The sequence below is a fragment of the Phoenix dactylifera genome, chromosome 18 (assembly GCF_009389715.1).
Source record: "Phoenix dactylifera cultivar Barhee BC4 chromosome 18, palm_55x_up_171113_PBpolish2nd_filt_p, whole genome shotgun sequence".
Lineage (NCBI taxonomy): Eukaryota > Viridiplantae > Streptophyta > Magnoliopsida > Arecales > Arecaceae > Phoenix > Phoenix dactylifera.
The window spans coordinates 1835284-1856359 of NC_052409.1; the positions used below are offsets into that span (position 1 = coordinate 1835284).

Genomic DNA, 21076 nt, shown 5'->3' on the forward strand with positions numbered 1-21076 from the left:
AGGTCTTTTAGGACAGGATGATGCTTATTGTTGGTTTGATGGTGGATTTCACTTGATTGACGTTGTGACATATAGATTGCCATATGCTCAGAATTATTCCTCAATCAAATATGATCTTTTTGTTTAATCAAATTAATTGGTCCCGTCATGTTCGTAGAGGTAGTGGCATGATGAATTCATTTTTGTAGTGCTGCAAAGTATGAGATCAAAAGCATGCTATTTGCCCTTGGTTTAATTTCTTGAAAGCCAGACATCGTCACATTTTGCAGGGTTCTTTACAATTGAACCTATCTTACTTTTACTTTATTATTTTGCTCATGTTGGAAGGTTGATACCTATCAAAAAGTTTTATATGTTTCATAGTTTTCAAGAATCAATCATTTTTATATGTTTTATCCTACATTGGTAGAAGAAGGAGAACATGAGAGTTAGAGGAACAACATATCTCTTATGGGATGGCATATGCTCTATGATGAGAAGATTCATTCAAAATCTTGAAACCTCTCCTACAAAAAAGGGGAAAATCTTGAAGTAATCCCTGTTTATGGGAAGAATGAGAAGAAGAAAGGGCAAAGACCATTTTCTAGCTCTTTCGCCATCTTAGACCATGTGGTAAGTGATGTACGAAAATGTTATTTAGTCTTGGTCTGCTTGAAGTTCTTGAATGATCATTTAAAGCTTCAATTGCTGACTGCAACTTTATGAGGGAAAAGTAGGTATTCAAAGGGAAATATCAAGCTCCTCCCTTTTTTCTTGAATCTCTATGCCGATTATTATTTCTGTCTCACTTGATAATTACCTTTCTTTGCTAAAAATTGACTGTCAGTTGGCTTTGCATGTAACCTGTCAGGAAGCTGATTATAATATGATTGATTTTTAGGCAAATCTTGGTTTGTACTAATGCTTAGTTGTCTGTTCAGTTTTTCTGAATTTGGACTTGATGGTGGGCCGTCACCTAAGGCCTTAGCTCCCAAATATGACCTTGTCATGAATTTTGTGTCCTCGCATTTGGGAGTTACAAGTACCAGAAGTCGACGTTGGTACATGCTTTGTTTCCATTCCATTTCTTTTTCCCATCCAAAATTCATGGGTGATTTAACTAATGTACGCTCCTTCCTTTATTTTCAGTTCAAACCATGATATATCGTACCATACCAAACCAAATAATATCGACCGTACCGTACCATACCGGTCTGATATGGCGTAGACTTTCGGTATGCAAAAAAAATTTTGTACCGTACTTTACTGATACTATGCTAGTATGGCATCGGTACGGAATACGCAGTTCGATGCCTGGTTTAAACATATTGTAACTGCTACCATAGTTCTGAGAGGGCTTGGAGGCATTCTGTTTATCTTCAGCAGTTAGTTAGGAGCTTATCTCCTAGTCTGTAATGTTTGGTCCTTTTTCATTTGTCTTCTAAAGCTTTGCATGATAGCTGAAAAGAAATGGTTTCAGAGAGTGAGGGTAAATTTGGCAGTGGTCGGATGATCTGAAAATGATGATTGGGTTCTTTTGCACGAGTTGTCCAACTATCGTTAGTAATTATCTAATTTTGTTCGCTGGACTTGCTGCATCTCGTGTGGGCCATAAGATTATTCTAGTCGCTCCTGAATTGCTTCTCAATTCAGCCCAACCCACACGTGACGTGCAGCACCGGATTGAGCACTGGGTTCGGAGGAGGAGGAGGAGGAGGAGGAGAATGGGTCGGCTGCGGCTCGAAACCCTTCGATTTGATCGCCACGCGTTCGCGGTCCGAGTAAGCGTCCAGAAATACGGGGGCATATGCCTCCGTGTCTCGGACCGAGATTGGGGATGGAGGGAATCACCGACGACGGTGGTCCGCCGCACCGAAATAGTTTTGCTCCGTGAGTTTGGAGAAAAGCGAAGGAGCCCGTCACGGCTCGAGCTGGATTCAGTTTGAGAAAAAGACACGTCGTGGATCGCATTCGGCATCCCCGGTCGCCGACTCGCTTTCCCACCGAAAATGGCCAAGCGACTTCTCCTCCTCCATCTCAGTATCTCTCTGCCCTAATTTTTTTCGAGTTGTTGGGTCTTGAATGTTCTTTCTTTTCCTCCAATCCTCTAAAACACTTACTTTCCTTTTCTGAACCCAGAAGAACAAGAGATCTTTAACGGGTTTTGCCGCGAGGGTTTCCATCCCATTCGAATTGTCGGCGCTCTCTTTCTTGTTTTTTCCTCTCTGCACCGTCCGGTGCTCCATAAACCAGACAAGAAATCATCGTTCTGACAAATAATATGATACTTCTGTATTATTTTCCGGCTCGTTTTTTAGTGTTTGATCAAATGATATCCGATTCCAAGATCAGATTCTTTGACAACTAATGGTATTCATATTATGTTTGATTCCAAGACCAGATTTCTGGTCTTCAAAGTACATGGTATGTAAGCAATATATAGTTAATAGATCATTGGATGATCAATATTGGACCCCCATTGTCTAATCATGACCCGACCAAATCCTAATTTACCTATATATATAGGCTAAGAGTCTCTAAATCCCACGATTTTTACCATGTAAGCAATTTAGAGGTAGTAAATTACATCAAACTTCTTGGATCATTAATGTTAGACCTCCATTGTCCAATATGACCTGACCGGATCCTAGTCATTCATACGTACATATATAAAAGGCCAATTGGGTTTGCTTGAAATCTTTAATCCTTCTCTTAGTTGATTGATCTCCCAAATTTAATGTAGTTATTATATAGGAAGAGTTTTATAGAGTATTATTCATTTCTGAAACTGCTTTAGTAAACAAGATTCTACTTAGCCAAGTCCACCTGGTATTTTAGATGGAATCAGAACATTTTTTATATACCTATGAGTGTTTGCTAGATCTGGGGTATGAACACATTAATTTAATTCCAGATTTTCTATTTCAGAAAAAAGTTATGAAACAAGCAAGATAACTTTGATTCCAGAACCCTCAAGATTGCAATCAACTAAGCTAAGAGCTTGAAATAAGTTTCAAATGTAGCAAGGTGCCATACTTTTGAGTAGTATGTTCTAATATTGAAACCTTTTTCTTTCTCATACAGATTCTAGCATACGTCTTATGAGAAAAGAAGATTCTTGTCGGCAACTTGCATCAGGTGTTCTGAATCGATGGCTATCACAACACCCCAGAGCCGAGAAAAAGGAGAAAGTAGGGGCCAAGGATTTGAGTAAAAAAGAGGAAAGACTCCCAGATTCTCTGAAAACCAACCTGAATGAACCTGGTAATTATGATCCAATGCTTGTCAAAGATGGTTCTGATGATCAAGAATTGAATATCTCGAAGTGGAAACTGGAACTTGCTTGGCTCTCTAAAGCTCTTGAGCCGGCAATGCAATTTTATAAGTGGGCATCTTCTACAGGTTCTTTCTTTTGTGCCTTCCTTTTCTCCTTCCCTTTCAACTAACTGCATAGACATCCATGATCATTGTATTTAGTTGACCAATTTTCCTTCTCTCGTATCTTCTTTCATTTAAATAAATATTGATGTCTAAAGCATTATTCATCTTTCTCCATACTGTCATTTGTGTAATGCAGACTCATTAGTGATGTGATGCTAGGGACTGTTTTTCTATGATTGACATGCATGCATATATATTAGACATGAAATTTGACATCATGGAAATCAAATACTGTACTTTACAGGGATCAATTTGCAAGCCATCCCTCTTTTTATTTCCATACATTAGTTTATCTGTTAACAAACCTGAAGTCAGTTTATATTAGGTGAAATGCCAGAGGAGGCATGTATTGTTTCAGTATGGTAATCGAGATATAAATGTTGACGTATCAGCTAATACATTTCTAGATTAGCTCGGAATTTGACATTTCAGTTGTAGCACATATGGAAGTGGAAAACAACACATAAAATATTGTCTGATTATCATACAACATAATGAAACTGATAAGCAACACTAAACAATTTAGATTCAAGATGCATCAAACGCATTGTATCAGGCCTGTAAATATAGTTGGGGATGTGGATTATTTTATCATTTTGTAATCCTTACAGCAAGTCTTCACTCATAATAAAATAGATCCTATTATGCTCTCCAGCTATGGATGCTAACTGAGTGCTGACTAACTGCAGGAAGTCATGAAAAGCAGAAAGCACCACCGAGCACTCATTCTTTTATTGAGATTCTTACCAATCTTCAGCGGAGTAAAGTTAGCATCCAGGACTGGAGCCTTAGTGATCTTACAGTTGGTTTGTACCTCATTTACTTGAGCCAAGCTTCGGCAGAGAAGGTCGAGGATTTCAAGGGGATTCAGATCTTTTCAGATGCTATGGTAATTTCTGATCTGCTGTTTTGTAGGAGACTTTTGAGTGGATATTTATTAGTGAAATGTCTCAATCATTAATTTGAACTTCATTGGCATGTCACTTTATATAGGAACTTGTTGGTAATGCTGTTAAAAAGTAATTGATACTTCTTTACTTTTAAATCTGTTGGAAGGATATTATGATTTGCTAACTTGCATGATTTTATGGTTTTTTGCTAGGTTCAAGAACTAATTTATCACATTGAACTAGCAAAGGGGGCTTATAAAGAAAATGCAACTGGTCTTGCACGCCATAGCATGCTTCGAGAAAGGAACATCATAAAGTTTGTAAAAGATTCCAGTGTGATGAGGCCTGGATACTATATTGGGATCGATACCCGTAATAAATTAGTTATTCTTGGGATTCGTGGGACTCATACCGTATATGACCTTATTACTGATGTAGTTTCTTCAAGTGATTCAAAAGTGTCGTTTGAAGGCTTCTCAACCCACTTTGGAACAGCTGAAGCTGCTCGGTGGTACCTGGATCATGAAATGCAAACTATTAAAAAATGCTTAGAGAAACACAAGGTGATGAGGGATCTTACTGTCCTTTAATTGTCCTTACTAATTTACTTTTAATTTTAAATTTTCTTGCATATTTGTGGTATCTACATTCATTATACTGGAAACCATAATTTATGGACAGGAATATAGGTTAAGGCTAGTAGGACATTCCCTTGGAGGTGCCACTGCTGCACTACTTGCAATAATGCTACGGAAGAAATCAGCAGAAGAGCTTGGCTTTAGTCCTGAAATTGTTTCTGCTGTTGGATTTGGAACTCCACCTTGTGTATCAAAAGAACTCGTGGAAAGCTGTGCCAGCTATGTTTCAACTGTTGTATTACAGGTTGGAAGTTATAACACTTTGATCTGATGAATTGTTTTCTGATTGCAGTTTCTCATTGCAGCATGATGCCTTGCATTTTTGTTCTTCTATTCGCCCCTTCTGCAGGATGATATAATTCCCAGATTAAGCGCTGCTTCACTCACAAGATTGCGAAATGAAATTCTTGAAACTGATTGGTAATTATCTAGAAACATGGTCAGCCTTCTACAACTATGAATACTGAAGTAAATTAGTTATGTATTTGTCAATATATATATGTATTTGTCAATATATATATGTATTTGTCAATATATATATATATAGATAGATAGATATACATACATGCATGCATACATAGATAGATTGATACATAGATAGATAGATACATATACATACATGCATGCCTGCATATACATACATACATACATACATAGATTCATAGATAGATACATAGATAGATAGATAGACAGACATGCATGCATGCATGCATATACATACATGCATGCATGCATGCATGCATATACATACATACATATATACATGCAAGCATGCATATACATACATACATGCATGCATGCATATACATACATACATGCATGCATGCATATACATACATACATGCATGCATGCATATACATACATACATATACACACACACACATATGTAGAGAGAGATGGACTTGGCTACACTCTAGTGGATCTCCAATCAGATTTGGATATGTCTACATTGGACAATGGAGGTCCTACATCGGACAATGAAGGTCCTACATCGATGATTTAGGCCGTTGGATGTGCTATGCTACCGTTAAAATGTTTACACACAAAAAATTATGTGATTTGGAAATTTCTAACCTATACATCAAGCGATCAAAAAAATATATATAATTTAATGTTATTTAGATTGTCCATTTTTTGACCATTTGATGCATGAGCTAGGTGTTTTCAAATCACATGATTTTTGGTATGTAAGCAATTTAGAAGTAGTAGATGACATGCATGGATCATTGATGTAGAACCTCCATCATTCAATCTAGATTTGGCCGGATCTGAGTGGAGATCCAATTGAGTGTAGTCAAGTCTAGCTCCATATATATATATATATTGGTCGGGGATACTTTTTGGAGATCTTTAGTTTACAAGAACAAATATTTGTATGAGTTTGTGTAAAAGAAATGTTTAATCAACATTTGTCCACCCTCAGGTCTAAAGAATGATTGAACATGACAAGGAATATGTATTCAATGTTACAGAAGGGATTGTGCAGGATTTTGCAAAAACTTAGCAGTTAGCAATAAATTGAGGGATAGATTTGATGTATTTATTTCTTGAACAAATCTTGAAGTTATGCAAGCATTCTCACACATATCGTGCATTTAAAATATATAGAAACTTAGATTGGATATGAAACTTTAGTAGAGACAATCTGATAGAAAATTCTGGATAGTACCTCCAGTTTGAGTGCTGCGAGTATCTGTCGTTCGAATATGGAGTTCCTTTCTAACTTTCAGAACATTATGATATTAAGGCTGCCTGAACCTGTTAGACTTCCAGGCTTGAGAGGACTTAATTCACACTGAGTGATTTAATATAACATCACATAACGAGCATTTAAAATACATGGAAACTCAGATTTGATGTGAAACGTAATAGTGACAATCTGATTGGAAAGTCGGAATAGTACCTCCAGTTTGAGTGCTGCCAGTACCTGTCAGCCAAATATGGAGTTCCTTTTTTAACATTATGATGTTGAGGATACTTGATCTGTTAGATAGACTTCCAGGCTTGAGGGGACTTAATTGATTTAATATAACATCTTGGCATGAACTTTTTTTTTTGCTTAATACGTTGAACCATTTTTTTTAAGCAAATTGGTTGAGCATTTTGACCAAACTAACAGCCTGTGGCTATTGATAGAAGTGTCATATAATATTCCACTTTATGTTAAAATAAGCCTATTTGAAACATATTATTTTGGCATACTCCTTTGGGTGCTATCTTTCTCCACCCTCTACCCTCTTGCCTTCTGCCATGGTGTCCCTTGGAGTAATTGAAAAAAGAAATCCTTGTTTTGTTTCAGAAATGCTTAAATAGAAACAGTCCTTTATTTGAACTTTATTATCATTTGATGGTGCATCCATTTATCCACAATCTGTTTACAGTCAGCAATGCCTATGATAACATGCAATAAGCCCAACTTTACAGTATAACAAAAATATAAAGTACCAGCCACTAGGTGATGTTGAAGAGAGTGTTGTTCATTGAATTCTGTTTAGAGCACAAATTTAGATGCTCAATTCTGCACAGAATCCACATAATATCTGTTTTTATTTTATATATCTTTTAAGTTTTAACTATGATTGTCATGTTCGGTAGTTATGAATGCTTGATATTGTAGTATTTTTATTCCTGGAAATTTCTTAAACTTTCAGGATGAGTGTTTTAGAGAAGGAAGACTGGAAAGGCATTGTAGATTTAGTTACGAATGCTAAGCAAGTCATGTCCTCAGTTCAAGATGTGGTCGTGAAACTTGCTGATTATGCCAAGTTTAGGAGTAAATCAAAAACTTCAGGTAAGCCTCTTAAATATTTCACATGGGGCGGAATTTGTATTTTGTAGATCATGAACTGAAATCACCGGACATCTCCTTCATGCTTCCTATGGAACTTCTCTCATGGTAGATTGGCAGTATTGCAAGCTGCTAGATAATCATAGTAGGTTAGTAGCTTTATTACATATATCATTGGAAACCTCTCTTTAGAAGTTCTTTCAACCAGCTGAACTTAGAGTAGCCTGTTAACTATAAGCGACTTCCAAGCATGCTATGTGTTTTGCTCTTCTAGCTTACATCAGTAATGTTTTTGATAAAAAGATTACGTCACTAATGTTTATACCAAGAAATTACAGTAGCAAGCAGTTAACCTGTCAATGGCTGAACCTTCCAAGCTGCACTAGGATATCTTTTGCCTTGTAGATATACAAACTTGACGCAGCCTTTCATATTCCAAAAATGTGCGAGAATATTATGATGCAGCAATTTAAATCTGCATGAATTGTTTGATTATATCAATTCAATTAATATCAGGATGGACTATTGTCTGGTAAAGTTGTCTATCCACTATCTTCTATACATCCCAAGATCATTGGATAGTACTTATGTTGCTATAAGCCATACTTGGTATCCATTGGAGTGTCAATTGCCTTATTTTTTTTAAACATATCAACCGTTTGTGGAAGAATAAGGTACATTCTCTGAGACAGTGCGACTTATTCTGCCCATCTTTTGACTCCAAGGAGGGATTCATAAACTCAAGGATGCGCGTGTGCGCACAAACACACCACACACACACACACACACACGCACGCACACACAGACAGAGAGAGAGAGAGAGAGAGAGAGAGAGAGAGAGAGAGAGAGAGAGAGAGAGCTAAGTTGTGTTTAAAATCTTGTCAGTGCAGAATAAATCAATATTGAGAATTTATATTGTTAATCTTTATGCTAACTCAGATTTATTGGATTCGTAACTCCATTGTAGTGGAGGCTATGTAGCTATGCTTTAAGCATTGCTTGGGTTAAAAATAACTAACTGTCTTGGTTGAATGCCTTGCCAGCCCAATTATTAAAATACTGAATCTTTCACCATGAATAATTTCTTTTGATTTTGTTTTAGTGTTGGCAATGTCATTTGTTTTTTGCAAGTTGTTGGTAAATGAAATGTTAACCGTGCATATTCCAATGTCAACTTAAAAGTCTTCATCTAGTCTCACAAAGCACTTGGAACTCCTGCATGACTTGTATATTCTTTATCTGATGTGACCTGCCATTGTTGACAGACGTATCTGTTAGGAAAGATGCATCTCCGCTGCGAACGCCCCATGAAGAATCTCAAGCCATTGCTAAACAAGAGGGAGCTGTTTCAGAGGAGCTTTTCACCCCAGGGACACTGTATTACTTGAAAAGAGAGATTGATGATATAGGTGGCAACATGAAAAGTAGAGAATCCTTTACACTCTGGAAGAGGCATCCAGGTGAACATTTCCAGAGGATATTACTTTCCAGTAACTTAATTTCTGATCATAAATGTGATAGCCATTATTATGCTCTAAGGGATGTGCTCAAAAGCTTGCCAGCATCTGATGACAAAGTCCATTTTAAGATATGATAGACCTCTCCCAAGAACTGATCAAATCTCGGATAAACGTCGAGATGTGACCTGCCTTTCACAGCCCATCAGCAATTGGTTGATTATATAAGTCAAATATGTCATCTCCATCCTGAGTTTTAAGGTCTGGGGCTGTCATGTAGGCTATGCTTCAGGGTATTCACATTGTTTTGGTTTTTTTTTTCTTGTATATTATTGGAGATGGATGTCAAAAAAATTGGTCCATCCACTGCTTTCTAATATCTGGTTCATGTAAGAGTTAGTGTTCATCTTTTTTTTGGTCGGCATAAGTTCACTTGCCATTGATGGAGCCCATCTATGTTGTGCTCCTTCTGCTTATGCGAGGGCAAAGCATGACAGCCAATTGAATGGATTTGGCTCCTTAAACTTGGGAGTGTTGATATTTGCTGGGAGCTACTAAAGCTAGAAAATAGCTTTGTCTCCAAATCAGTGATACCCAAGAGCAGCATGACAGCAGACCCATGAATGTGAATGACCTGAATTAATCAAAATGCCAAGATACAGGCAAATCTTAGTACATAGATCTTACAGCCTGAAGCATTCAGTAACCCACACAACATGACAGCCTCTACTTGCACGAATCAATTTTCCATGATCTGTCCAGAGTCTTCGATCACCACCAGCGAAGAAGTCCTCCCACTTTCAGAACCCACCTCCTCCATTGCCTGCACCACGCTGTAGCCATCGACAACCTTGCCGAACACCACATGTTTTCCATCCAGCCATGAAGTCTTCTCGGTGCAGATGAAGAACTGTGATCCATTTGTGTTGGGACCAGCATTGGCCATGGATAGCACACCAGGACCCGTGTGCTTCTTCTTGAAGTTCTCATCCTCAAACTTGAGGCCATAGATGGATTCGCCACCAGTTCCATTGCCCCTGGTGAAGTCCCCACCCTGGCACATGAAGCTGGGGATGATGCGATGGAAGGTAGAGCCCTTGTAGTGCAATGGCTTGCCCGACCTCCCAATCCCCTTCTCTCCGGTGCAGAGACACCGGAAATTCTCAGCAGTTTTAGGGGTGACATCGGCAAACAGCTCCATCACAACGCGACCAGCTTTTGCCTTTCCAATCAGTATATCAAAGAATACCCTGGGGTTTGCCATTCTCTGACGGGAGTAGAGAATTCGTCCAGTAAATCTTTCAGACCAAACGAACAGATGATAGTAGTAAGATTTCCTCAAAAACCGCACCAGTAACAGTTTGCTTTGCTCAAGTAATAAGGAATAGAAATCACAGGAATAGTTATCAATTGCCAAAATATATTTACTCATAGAAGACTAAAGAGGTTACAGAAAGAACTTATCATTACTATTTCCCATCAGCAAAACAAGAAGTTACTCTTGGGTGAGACACAGAGGGAGAGCTTATGAGAATGAAATGAACATATGGGATGCTTTTTCTAATATGAAAATCAGAAAATACTTTATTTAAAAAAAAGTTTTTGGCAAAAAACTGATGCAAAATCTGTTTGCGTACTCGGATGAAATGCTATAAATCAGTATTTTTTAGGGATTTTTCGAGCACCTAATAACAGAACGGATTTCTCAAGTATATTTGAGGGAGAAAAGGTATCTTTCTAATATATGTGGATCAGCATGCATTTTAACTTAAAAAATTCTTGGAATTATTAGGATTTCGGTGCAAAACTCTGGTTACAACCTCGCATGAAATTCTTATCGAGCATTAGCTCATGAAATAATAAATTGAAGTAAAAGGTTAAAGCACCGAAAAAGAGAGCAAAGAAAAAAGTGATCTTTTCACCACTCGGTCAAAAAATACATGAAATTTACGCCAATGATGAAAAGATCTCCGTCTTCCTCAAATGACTTCCAAGAAAAATATGGATTGGAAGTGGATATTTGATGGGAGAGACAATTCTATATCGCACAAGTTTTGAGCTCAACAGGCGTATGACTTCGCCTCCAAGCCTTCGATATGTGCTTCCTCTTCTTCTCTCTTCCTAATTCTTGAGTTCCGAAGATATATGAAGAAGTTCAGGAATTGAGGGATTCACCGATGGTGCGAAGAACCAAATTACAATCAAATTGAAAAGATCGAAATACATATACAGATAAAATACGGAGTGCGGCGCAGAGGAGAAGAGAAAAAAAAATCTTACCCTTTGGGAGGAATAAGGATAGGAGGCGTCCCTAGCGTCAGGGTTTTGGGTTGCGGAGAGATGGAAAGGCCTTATAAAGCGTCGGGTTAGGGTTAGGGTTAGGGTTTCACGAAAAGCTCATTCCGGCATTCGGATGGCCCGTTCCATGTAAAAGCCCGGCCGATGGATCACTCTATTGACTCGGCCCATCTATGCATACAGGCCGAGCCCATCTCCATGGGCTTGAATTCTGTTGTCAAGCCACGCAATGACCCAAAACCTGGCCACGTCTTAAACCCCGGTCACCCAGAGGCAAACGATTCATTTCTCAGTTTAATTACAAATCAGTAATACCATCCAATCCGTTTCAAAATTTGTGAGGTCTTCCCTGAAAAAAAAAAAAAAAAACATCAACATTAATTTGATATACAACTAACTCCATGAACACATTGAGTGAGGGACAATTTAATGTGAAGGGACGTTCTAGCTCTCCAACTGTCTCATTTGTTGTGAAGGCAAGAGGTTGTGTGGTGTCAACGTCTTGGTGGCCGAAGATGCAATACCATGAACCCTTGGCATGGTGACTTTTACAACCACAGTGCATGCACCACCAATATATATATATATATATATATATATATATATATATATATATATTGGTTAGTTTCAAGATAGAAGGTAGAGGACCTACCGCCACTCCTTTCATTAAGAAGATGAAATGGAGACGTAAGCAATGGGTGAAACACAAGGAAGAGACAAAGGGGATAGGGGAAGAAAAGAACAACAGATGGAGACCCGCGGGACATCGACGATGTGTTTGCTTGGCACGAAGCACTTGACGTTGGGCTGCTAATTAAGGAGACTTTGAGCCTTCCCTCTCTGATTTTTTTGTGGAGCAGCATTAGCACAGTACCTCGTCAGCTGCAGAGCCTTCGCGAGCATGTTATCGGTACTGCGACATTCCTCTCTCCTCACTGCCTAGCGAAGAGCCGAAGCGGCAACTCCAATCCAACCCTACTTTGGTCATCTTCTATTTTGGCTGCAGATGTAGGGATCAAACATTTCTTTGTTTATTGAAATTTCAACTAATTTATAATAAAATAGTAAATAGCAGCAATCTATGCTCTTTCGCACATGCGTGATGAGTCGGATGGCCCACGGTCAATGCATCCTTGAAGTGAAATCTTAGATGCCAACGGCTAGAGAAAGAATCAAAGAGAGTGCGAGAACTCGTGCGGGCATGTATTTAATCCCATATCAGTTATCACTGGATATATCTTGGATACTTGTACAAGATTAAGAAACCTAAATAATACCTTCTAACTAGCCATGTTAAGTAAAGTACTGAGTTGTTACAAATGGTGTTAGAGCGGACTCAGTCCATAATTTATGTGGATTAGAAGACACTACAGCACATACCCTTATTCGCTAGGTAAACCTTAGGTATTTATACATGATTAAAGAACCCAAATAATATGTGAATCATGCATTATGCATTTGTGCTAGTCGTTCACTATAGCCAACACTACATTGGGCTTGTTTGGCTAAAGCTGAGTCCATTGTATCTCTCATGACAAAGAGGCATGTCCAAGAAAATTTTAAATCATGCAAAAAAAATTAGCCTAAAAGTTGTTTGGTAAGCTTTACATATTTCAAACTACCATTCAAACAACTATTATTATCCGGACCCAAAATATGCTAGAAACACTTGGAAATTATTCAAACAACAAATACCATTTTTTTTCCTTTATTTTCTCTTCGAGCCTAGCATTACTCTATTTCTTTGGGGTTTTTTTTTCCAGAGTTCCTTGGTAGTAATTTGAGCCTAAACACCCAAATCGGTGCGCTTAATTTACTTAGACCTTTAACCGGCCCGGCCCATTATGAAAAGAAGTGACGCACGGGTTCCTCCTTATCGATCGTTGTATGTATAAATGCCACGTCAATACTACGTACAAGTGAGGGAGTGAGGGTAAAATCGTAGGTGCCAGCGACGATGCCGTTCTTTAAAACTCGTGGGCGTTACAACGCCCCATCCCCCCCTCTCACTCTCTCTCTCTCTCTCTCTCTCTCTCTCTCTTCTTTCCCAGGTTCCCCTTGGGCGAGATCGCGGTGCGCTCTAGAGATCCAGAGCTCCAAGAGCTTTAATTCTACTTCTCGTCTTCGTTGGCGATCGTCGTAGGGGTTAGTTTTCTTCCCATATTTTCTATCGGTCGATGGCTTGCATTTGGATTCAGGAATTGGGCTTTTGGATTCAAGAATTGGGTTAGGGTTTTGGGGGGTTCTTCCAAGATCGGAGATGTTATGTATTGCATCCATTTGGCAAGGTCGTTTCTGTTTTCTTATTTTTTCGATTTATGCTAATAACTTTTTTCCCCTCTCTAGAGGTTCAATAATGGGTTTTCTTGTATGGAATGAGTTATTTTTTATCTTAAAAGATTTGATTCTACGAATTGTTTTTATTGCCTTTTTTCCTTTATTTTTTTTCATTTTTTTGATCGATTTGATCTTAGGATGCAAGAATTTAGTTAATTTATGCAAACTCGGTTGCAAGAGTTTAATCAAGTTAGATGAACTCGAAATTTTTTGATCCATGGAAGTATTAATGCCATATTTTTCATCTGTATTTCAATTGTAGAATAGAGAGAGGAAACTTTCTGCATCGCTCTTATCCAAGAAAGTTGATCGTTGCATAAGACAGAAAGAATTGGGAGAAAAAAACTAAAGAAGGGAAAGGAAAGTCTTCTAGTTTGCTTAAAATAGTGGATCAATGAATTCAAGAAGGTATTTTTCCAACCCGTCTCGTATTCCATAACTTTGTTGCAAGATTATGGTATGTTAGCTTGATGATTTATAAGCTAGATATTTTATACTTCCTCAGGTTTATTCCTTTGTCTTATCTTAATATTTAATTGAATACCACTTGATTTTGTTTGTGGTGATATCTGAAGAAATGACTTCTGTCTTGGTGCCCAAGTTCTTGGTTTTTGAGTTGAATTGACACTTGGAAAACATGCCCTTGTTGATCTGAATTTGATTCAGACTGCATTTGGGATCGATTGTAAATTAGAGCAATGTGATAGCCATGGAGACCTGGATTGGAAAATAATGAGTGTTGAGCCCTAGCCTGAAGCTGATTCTGTTCTGTCTGGATCTGGGTACTTATCCAATCCAATTGCATTTTCGGTTTTCTTTAATTTACCAGGCACATTGTTATATGTTAAAATCAGATGACTGGTTTTCACTCCAAAAAGATCTGAATGATATCCAATAAAAACACAGAGTTATCAGATCTGAATGGGTTTTGGGTCTTATTTGCTGGGCTCAAATTCAAAATTTTTGGTTCAGAATTAGTTTGACCTGTAAAACTCCATTCCCTCCCTGAAATATATTGTGCTTTTTCATATTTAACTTATTCTCATCGAAAAATAATTTTCTCAAGATGCTTTTTTTCCCATTTTGAGAGAGCAATCTTACAAGTTTTCAGTCTTAGTAGCATTTTATGATGTGGCTGTCTTAGTTATGTGGTTGAATTTTGTCTAATTTGACATAATATTCATAATCCAATTTAGTTAATATTTTTCTTGATTCACTGCCTTTATTGTTTCTCAGTCAAAAGTTTTGTTGGCTATTGTTATGGTTAGGGACCTATGAAATTCATGGTGATAGTTGATTTTGTGTCTTAACTTTGAGAACTGTTTTCTCATAGAGTTGTATGTGCATGTGGAATTTGGTATATGAATTAAACATGTTTGTAATACCTATGGGTGGTTAATATTATACTTCTCAGTAGTGACTAGTTCTACAACCACTGCCCATCACGGTTCAACTGTTGCATCTTAGGCTAATCTACATGATGTAAAAACTTCAGTATAGTCATATTCTAATAACCAGAAAATGATGGTGTCTAGATTTCATCATAGTTTTTGGATAGCAATCTAAGTTTTGGCTATGAAATCATCCTTTTTTCCATGGGCCACCTTTTGAAATATTATACCAGTTATTTTTGTTTAGTAGTTTTGCACCTCATTCTTCAAAAGACAGAGAAATATGGAAAAAATATAGTTGGTATTACTCTTGAAAAATTGGGTATCTAATCAATTTTCATAACTTCAAAAGTTAAATTTTGGTGACATATGGTAGTGAATGATCATTTTAAAAGTTTTGAAATTAAATTTACAAGTGTTGGACTTTCAACCTACTAAAAAAAATGTGACGCCAAAGGAGCTGTTTAACTATTTTCAGTTATTTCAAGTGAAAAATAATATATTTTGACATGTTAGACGAACCAAAATTGACCCCAAATTTTGGTCAGTTTGAGCTGAAACAGGCTAGTTTTGGCCAGTTCAGTCACAACTGACGCAAACTATTGATAGATGCTCTTTAAAATTCTATTTTAGTATTTATAATCATGTTAGATTCATTTTCTTAATCATTGAAATACATAGGTAATCAAGGTTCGCGGTACCGATGGTACCGACGTACCGGTCAGCTCCGGTAACGGTACGGTACCGGTGCCGAACCGAGCCGAACCGATACCGTACCGACGGGGCACATTCGGCCTGGTTTCGACCCCATAGTCGTTTTTTTTTTTTTTGGAGTTCTTTCACTTTTGGATTTTTTTTGATGTTTTTATGTTTAGGTTTAATGTTAAAAGTAGATGATGCAACTTATTACTTCCAAATGATTCAAATAATGAGATGAAGAACATAAAATATTTTCAAATTAAGATACAATCAATTACATACATTTAAAGCACTCTCGAATATCTAAAATCGGGTTGAGTGGCACTTTGAAAAGTGCCCCAGTGTGGCACTTTTGAAAGTGCCAGCCTCTGGCCAGCGCTGTGGCATTTTCAAAGTGCCACAGCGCTGGCACTATTTTTCAGAAGCGAACCGGCTCGGTTCGCACCGGTTCGAGCTCATACCGGTGCTCGGTTCGCACCAGTTCACACATGTACCGGTGCGAACCGAGCCGGTTCGCACCGGTACGAGGCTCAAACCAAACGGTTCCGACCCATATTGGGTCCGAACCGTTTTATACCCCTGTACCGGACCGGTGCGGCTCGGTACCGGTCCGGTACGGGCTGAACCGATCGGTACAGGTCGGTTCAGCAGACCTTGTAGGTAATAGAGTATCAATTTCTGTTCATTTTTTGTTTCTTATTCTCGAGTTAAAAGAGGAGATATTAAATATAAGCCTTGATGGACCAAGGCCTCCAGAAAAACCTTATTATTGTACTTTGTAGAGAGTAAAGACTAATGTGAACAAGTGGATGCAGCATAGTTCACAAAAATAATACCTTTTATATGTAACATCTGACAAATGCATACACTTGACTACATAGAGTCAGCCTCAAAAATATGGGGGAAAAATTGCCCAAAATTCAATATTGAACATCAATTGTTTAAAAACTCATTACATTTCATATTAATTCACCGAATAAAAATATTAGTATACCTAATTTCACTTCACATGCAATATGAACTTCAGCCTTAAATTATATAAACCACAGAGAATCCATAGGACAAATAATTTAAATTGTTGCATAATAACTTTTGTTGGTTTCTTTTATTTTTCTTTTTTATTATTTTTTTTTACTGCAACTCTGAAACTTGGAGTGAATTTTCCAAAACCGTTAAAACTACCAAAACCGAATCTCTATCCAAGGACCGAAACTGAGTTTCAAAACCTTGTTTCCAACTAATTGAACACTTTTTTTCTTTCTTCCTTTTCTTCTTCTTCTTTTTTTTCCCTTCTGGGTTAGAGCTATTTAGTTATTAAAGGAGTATTAATTCCTGCAAGATAATATACCTGTTACTAATTATGGAATTTTATTGATTACAGGGATTATCGTAGCACCAGAGCTGCTCTTTTTGATGGCATTGAAGAGGGTGGAATCCGAGCTTCATCCTACAGCTCTCATGAAATTGATGAACATGAAAATGATCAAGCTGTTGAAGGGCTACAAGATAGAGTCAATATTCTAAAGAGAGTAAGTTATAATCCATTATGTGACTGCATGTACTGTAAGTTGATACCAGAACTTAAGAAAAATAATTTGCACATTTGAATAAATATGAATGATGCAATGATTGGAGAGATATTTCTGCACTAGTTTAATATGTTCTATTATAGTTTAGTTCGCTAAGTATATTTCTATCTTCTGTTCTGTTTCAACACATTAATTATCCAAGAACAATTATTTGGTTCAAGGTCTTTCTGTTGGCTCAGACACAAAATATATCAATTTGCTACATTTATGAATTTACTTATATATATAATTCCTTTGCAGATTTTGTTGTATATGAAACTTGTACACATCTTCTAGATATAAACTCTGATATCTCATCATGTTTCACCTCAAATAGCGAACATTTTCTGATGCATTACCATGGCATGACCTTTTATTCCCTTGTCATGCAATTTTCTAAGCTTGGTCAGTCTTGTTAGAGTTAGATTCAAGTTGAATTTTATGGCAGATGCCTGGGTAGTTTGTGCATGCTGATATAGTTTATACTGTGATTTTAAGGCTTGCCCAAGAACCGCCCCATGATTAGCTTTTGCTGAAGTCATGGTGAGGATCACTGTCCTATAGATTTAGAGGTATAATGTTCATACATCTTAGTTGAAGCTGAAGGAGGTGCACCATAGAATGGATAAATGTGTTCGTTGTTGCATGTAGTTGATTACTATACTTTTGAAGGGACTGTGTTGAAAATAAACATGAAGAGAACAGTTTTATTGGTGAACTTGATATATTTGTGAAATTCTTTTGAGTTGACAACATCATTGTTTTGATAGGTCCGATGAGTACTCAATGATTTGTGAATAGAACTGTATGAATTATATATACACAACAATAGGGGAAAATTTGATGTTATATGGGATTGCTATTAGTTTGGTTATTTTACCTCACTTCATATTGCAAGCATACTAAGCTATTTCTAAGTTTGAGATTTGCTATTAGTTGGCTGAAGTTTGCACCCTCTAAGTGGTGGGCTGGACCGGTGCTTCATGAGATTACTAGTCTCACTGGAATTTGTGTCTATTCCTTGCTGGATGATGTCCGTGCAGTTATTTGCTTTCTGTTCTTATGTCCTAAGTTCTCCTTGTTTCCAAATTTCTTTACTACCTTTTTAGATCAAACCAAGTTTTTGCAGCCGTGGCATATCCAACCAAAATATATTAGCCAGGGCTATCTTAATTGGTATTCAGTAATGAAGTGGAAGATCATCCAAGATTTTAGATTAGAAGACCTATCATAGTTCATTGAGGATCCATCTTTTGGAGCAGACGTTGAAGCCTATCGACAAGCAAAAGTTAAGTGCATTAACTTGGACAGTATTAGGTAGGCCTGGAGTTTAAGCTGAATCAACAGAGTGATTTTTTATGCCTGATACATGATCAGAACTTGTTCTTTCTCAATATCAATTAACTTTTTTCCTTCCATATCTGGAGTCATGCCCAGCCTTCTCCTAAACATACTTGTTCTATTGGTGAATGGTTTGTTTTGACTTGATATGGGGGAGGCAAATAAAACCTTCAGAAGTTTATTTTCGTTTTTCTGCTTTCTTCTTGACCAGAGTGTGAAAGGTTAATATAGGTGAGGATTGGGGAATGGGGAGTATGTCGAACATTCTATGGGGCGAGAGGTATGGCTTGTATGCAGTTTGCACTATGCATAACATCTATCCTGAAAGGTGGTGCATGATTTCATGAGACTAGATAGCGAAATAGACTTCAAGATTGCGGCATGAAGGTTCGGATTCCTTTTATTGCATGAAAATAAGACAATTTCTTTGTCATCATCTTGATTGAATGTTCAACAAGCATTTCTGTGGCATCTGTTTGATGGAACAGAGTAATCTACTTGTGCCTTAAGGGGTAGAAGACAGAAAAATTTTGATTTTGGGTGGACGGTGTGGCAGATCGGTAATTAGTACTTGTGTGTTGTTTGATTTATGTGATTCAAGCAACCTTATGATCTTGTTCTGATCAAAGGAATCTGTTCTATGGTTTATATCTTGCTGGTTCATGTGACTTAGCCTGATAAATATTTTTGATACACCCTAAAACTTGAGCTTCATCAACCATTGTCTGTATTGGCTTTTCTGGAGCCTTAGCTTCACTTCAAGCCTGATGTTGTGTACTTGTGAATGTCAGTGCAGTTAGTTTTACTTTAAGCCTCCCCTTTTGTTCTCTTGAAGTTTGTGACAGTATATAGTTGTTTGGCAACTTGACCTGTTCTAATTCTTGCATTTTATATGTTATATGGCAACGGCTGATATTTTTATTTTAAAAAAATGGCAGTTGACAGGTGATATACATGAAGAGGTTGAGAGTCATAATCATATGCTTGACCGAATGGTACCTAGTTTATATAGCTATCTCTGCTTGTCCGCCCCTCCTCCTTTTTCTGTCACTCACTCACTACAGACTCACACAGAAAGAGAGAGACACAGAGGGAGAGCTTGCACTAGCATGACAAATTAACATCTTGGTAATATTTGCTTTATGCATCCAGGGCAACGATATGGACACATCTAGGGGAATCCTCTCTGGAACGATGGATCGATTCAAGACGGTATTTTAGATAAAACATATTATGCTATCTTTCTCTTCTTTTTTCTGCTCTGCTGATTTTGTTGAGCTGTATCTATCAGGTTTTTGAGACCAAATCAAGTCGCAGAATGGCTACGCTTGTGGTGTCTTTTCTGGCTCTCTTCTTGCTCATATATTACTTGACCAAGTAGCAACCATAGCTTTTTTTCTTAAGCTACTACAGGTAGCTTTGTGAAGAACTTAAAAAGACACCCTTAATTCTGTCAATGTTGGGATTCTCATAACAATATCAGTGTGTATAGTATTTCCTGTGCAAATCGACAAATGTCAACATATAAGATCTAGGTTGCTGGTATCCTGTTTGCTAGAGAACCTTTACTTTGTGAATCCTTTTTCTTCATCATTTGCCGTAGTTGTATGATGGTGCATGCGCTCGTTCAATCTTATGCTGGCTGTGCCAAGAGGTAGTAAAGGCATCCGGCTGTATGTGGCCGAAATTCCAAAGGCCTCAAATTGATCCGCCATGATTCTCGTGAAGAAGGGTCCTTTGAAGTCATTGTTATATAATCATATTCAGGCCATCACATATTGGAATTGTTTGTACAATCATGGGCTGGTTTGTTGACGTGTTACTGTTGAACTCGTGGTCAACCACCAAGGAAAAAGAATTAAAGCATGAAGCATGAGAAGGGTCAACAAACTTCAATATCTTTGGGGGGCTTAAGCTTTTTGATACCCTGATGTGGAAGTTTTGACTCTCTAGGCGGTAAGCTTTCATCCTTCATTGGCAGTTTGGATAAGCAATGCTTGCCGGCTCATTTACCATATTTGGCCTATATGTACAGATGAACAAAGACAACGAACTCGAGGCAGGGGGGTCAGGGGTAATAAGCTGTCTAGTGCACGCCAGCAAAATCTTTTCACTGTTTGGTGTCTTTGCTGCCTCCCGGACAGGGTGCACAGTTTGGGTGCTCTGCAGGTTCTTTTGCAAGCTTCGACACTAATTGCTGGATTTTTTAAGACTCTATTATATAAAAGTTGTGCATGGTTTCTTAAAA

General features: G+C 37.7%; 3 protein-coding genes across 7 annotated transcripts; 2 read left to right on the plus strand and 1 right to left on the minus strand.

Annotated features, from left to right (window-relative positions):
• The first annotated feature begins 1647 nt into the window (after window positions 1-1647).
• Window positions 1648-9648, plus strand: LOC103699135. 2 transcript variants are annotated; one of them, XM_008781192.4, is made up of 9 exons: window positions 1648-2019; window positions 3064-3381; window positions 4110-4309; window positions 4523-4873; window positions 4992-5192; window positions 5298-5368; window positions 7601-7740; window positions 9003-9197; window positions 9277-9648. In XM_008781192.4, the coding sequence occupies exons 1-9, from the start codon at window positions 1989-1991 to the stop codon at window positions 9420-9422; spliced, it is 1653 nt and encodes a 550-aa protein (XP_008779414.1). In that variant the 5' UTR covers window positions 1648-1988; the 3' UTR covers window positions 9423-9648. The 2 variants fall into 2 exon arrangements, with proteins under 2 accessions (XP_008779414.1, XP_026657630.1); XM_026801829.2 differs by having other exon boundaries at window positions 9003-9648.
• Window positions 9649-9814: 166 nt separating this feature from the next.
• LOC103699121 (peptidyl-prolyl cis-trans isomerase CYP19-3) lies at window positions 9815-11593 on the minus strand. 3 transcript variants are annotated; one of them, XM_008781179.3, is made up of 2 exons: window positions 11475-11593; window positions 9815-10492 (listed from the first exon to the last, which is right to left on the minus strand). In XM_008781179.3, the coding sequence occupies exon 2, from the start codon at window positions 10456-10458 to the stop codon at window positions 9934-9936; it is 525 nt and encodes a 174-aa protein (XP_008779401.1). In that variant the 5' UTR covers window positions 10459-10492; window positions 11475-11593; the 3' UTR covers window positions 9815-9933. The 3 variants fall into 3 exon arrangements, with proteins under 3 accessions (XP_008779401.1, XP_008779405.1, XP_026657633.1); XM_008781183.2 differs by having other exon boundaries at window positions 9815-10461; window positions 11475-11571; XM_026801832.2 differs by having other exon boundaries at window positions 9815-10496; window positions 11475-11569.
• Window positions 11594-13465: 1872 nt separating this feature from the next.
• Window positions 13466-21076, plus strand: LOC103699104 (bet1-like SNARE 1-1). 2 transcript variants are annotated; one of them, XM_026801825.2, is made up of 7 exons: window positions 13466-13637; window positions 14097-14237; window positions 17301-17448; window positions 19767-19823; window positions 19981-20040; window positions 20120-20784; window positions 20864-21076. In XM_026801825.2, exons 2-6 carry the CDS (start codon window positions 14224-14226, stop codon window positions 20207-20209), a joined length of 369 nt encoding a protein of 122 aa, XP_026657626.1. In that variant the 5' UTR covers window positions 13466-13637; window positions 14097-14223; the 3' UTR covers window positions 20210-20784; window positions 20864-21076. The 2 variants fall into 2 exon arrangements, with proteins under 2 accessions (XP_026657626.1, XP_008779381.1); XM_008781159.3 differs by having other exon boundaries at window positions 13467-13637; window positions 14092-14237.

What these genes read in the sequence shown, in the direction of transcription:
- LOC103699135 (XM_008781192.4), top strand. Translation starts at nt 1,989, where the DNA reads ATGGCCAAGCGACTTCTCCTCCTCCATCTCA. An exon ending in AATGCTTAGAGAAACACAAG is followed by an intron (nt 4,874 to 4,991) that starts GTGATGAGGGAT and finishes ATTTATGGACAG; the next exon opens with GAATATAGGTTAAGGCTAGT. An exon ending in GAGTAAATCAAAAACTTCAG is followed by an intron (nt 7,741 to 9,002) that starts GTAAGCCTCTTA and finishes CATTGTTGACAG; the next exon opens with ACGTATCTGTTAGGAAAGAT.
- LOC103699121 (XM_008781179.3), bottom strand. Translation starts at nt 10,458, where the DNA reads ATGGCAAACCCCAGGGTATTCTTTGATATACTGATTGGAAAGGCAAAA.
- LOC103699104 (XM_026801825.2), top strand. An exon ending in ATCATATGCTTGACCGAATG is followed by an intron (nt 19,824 to 19,980) that starts GTACCTAGTTTA and finishes TTATGCATCCAG; the next exon opens with GGCAACGATATGGACACATC. An exon ending in CGATGGATCGATTCAAGACG is followed by an intron (nt 20,041 to 20,119) that starts GTATTTTAGATA and finishes TGTATCTATCAG; the next exon opens with GTTTTTGAGACCAAATCAAG.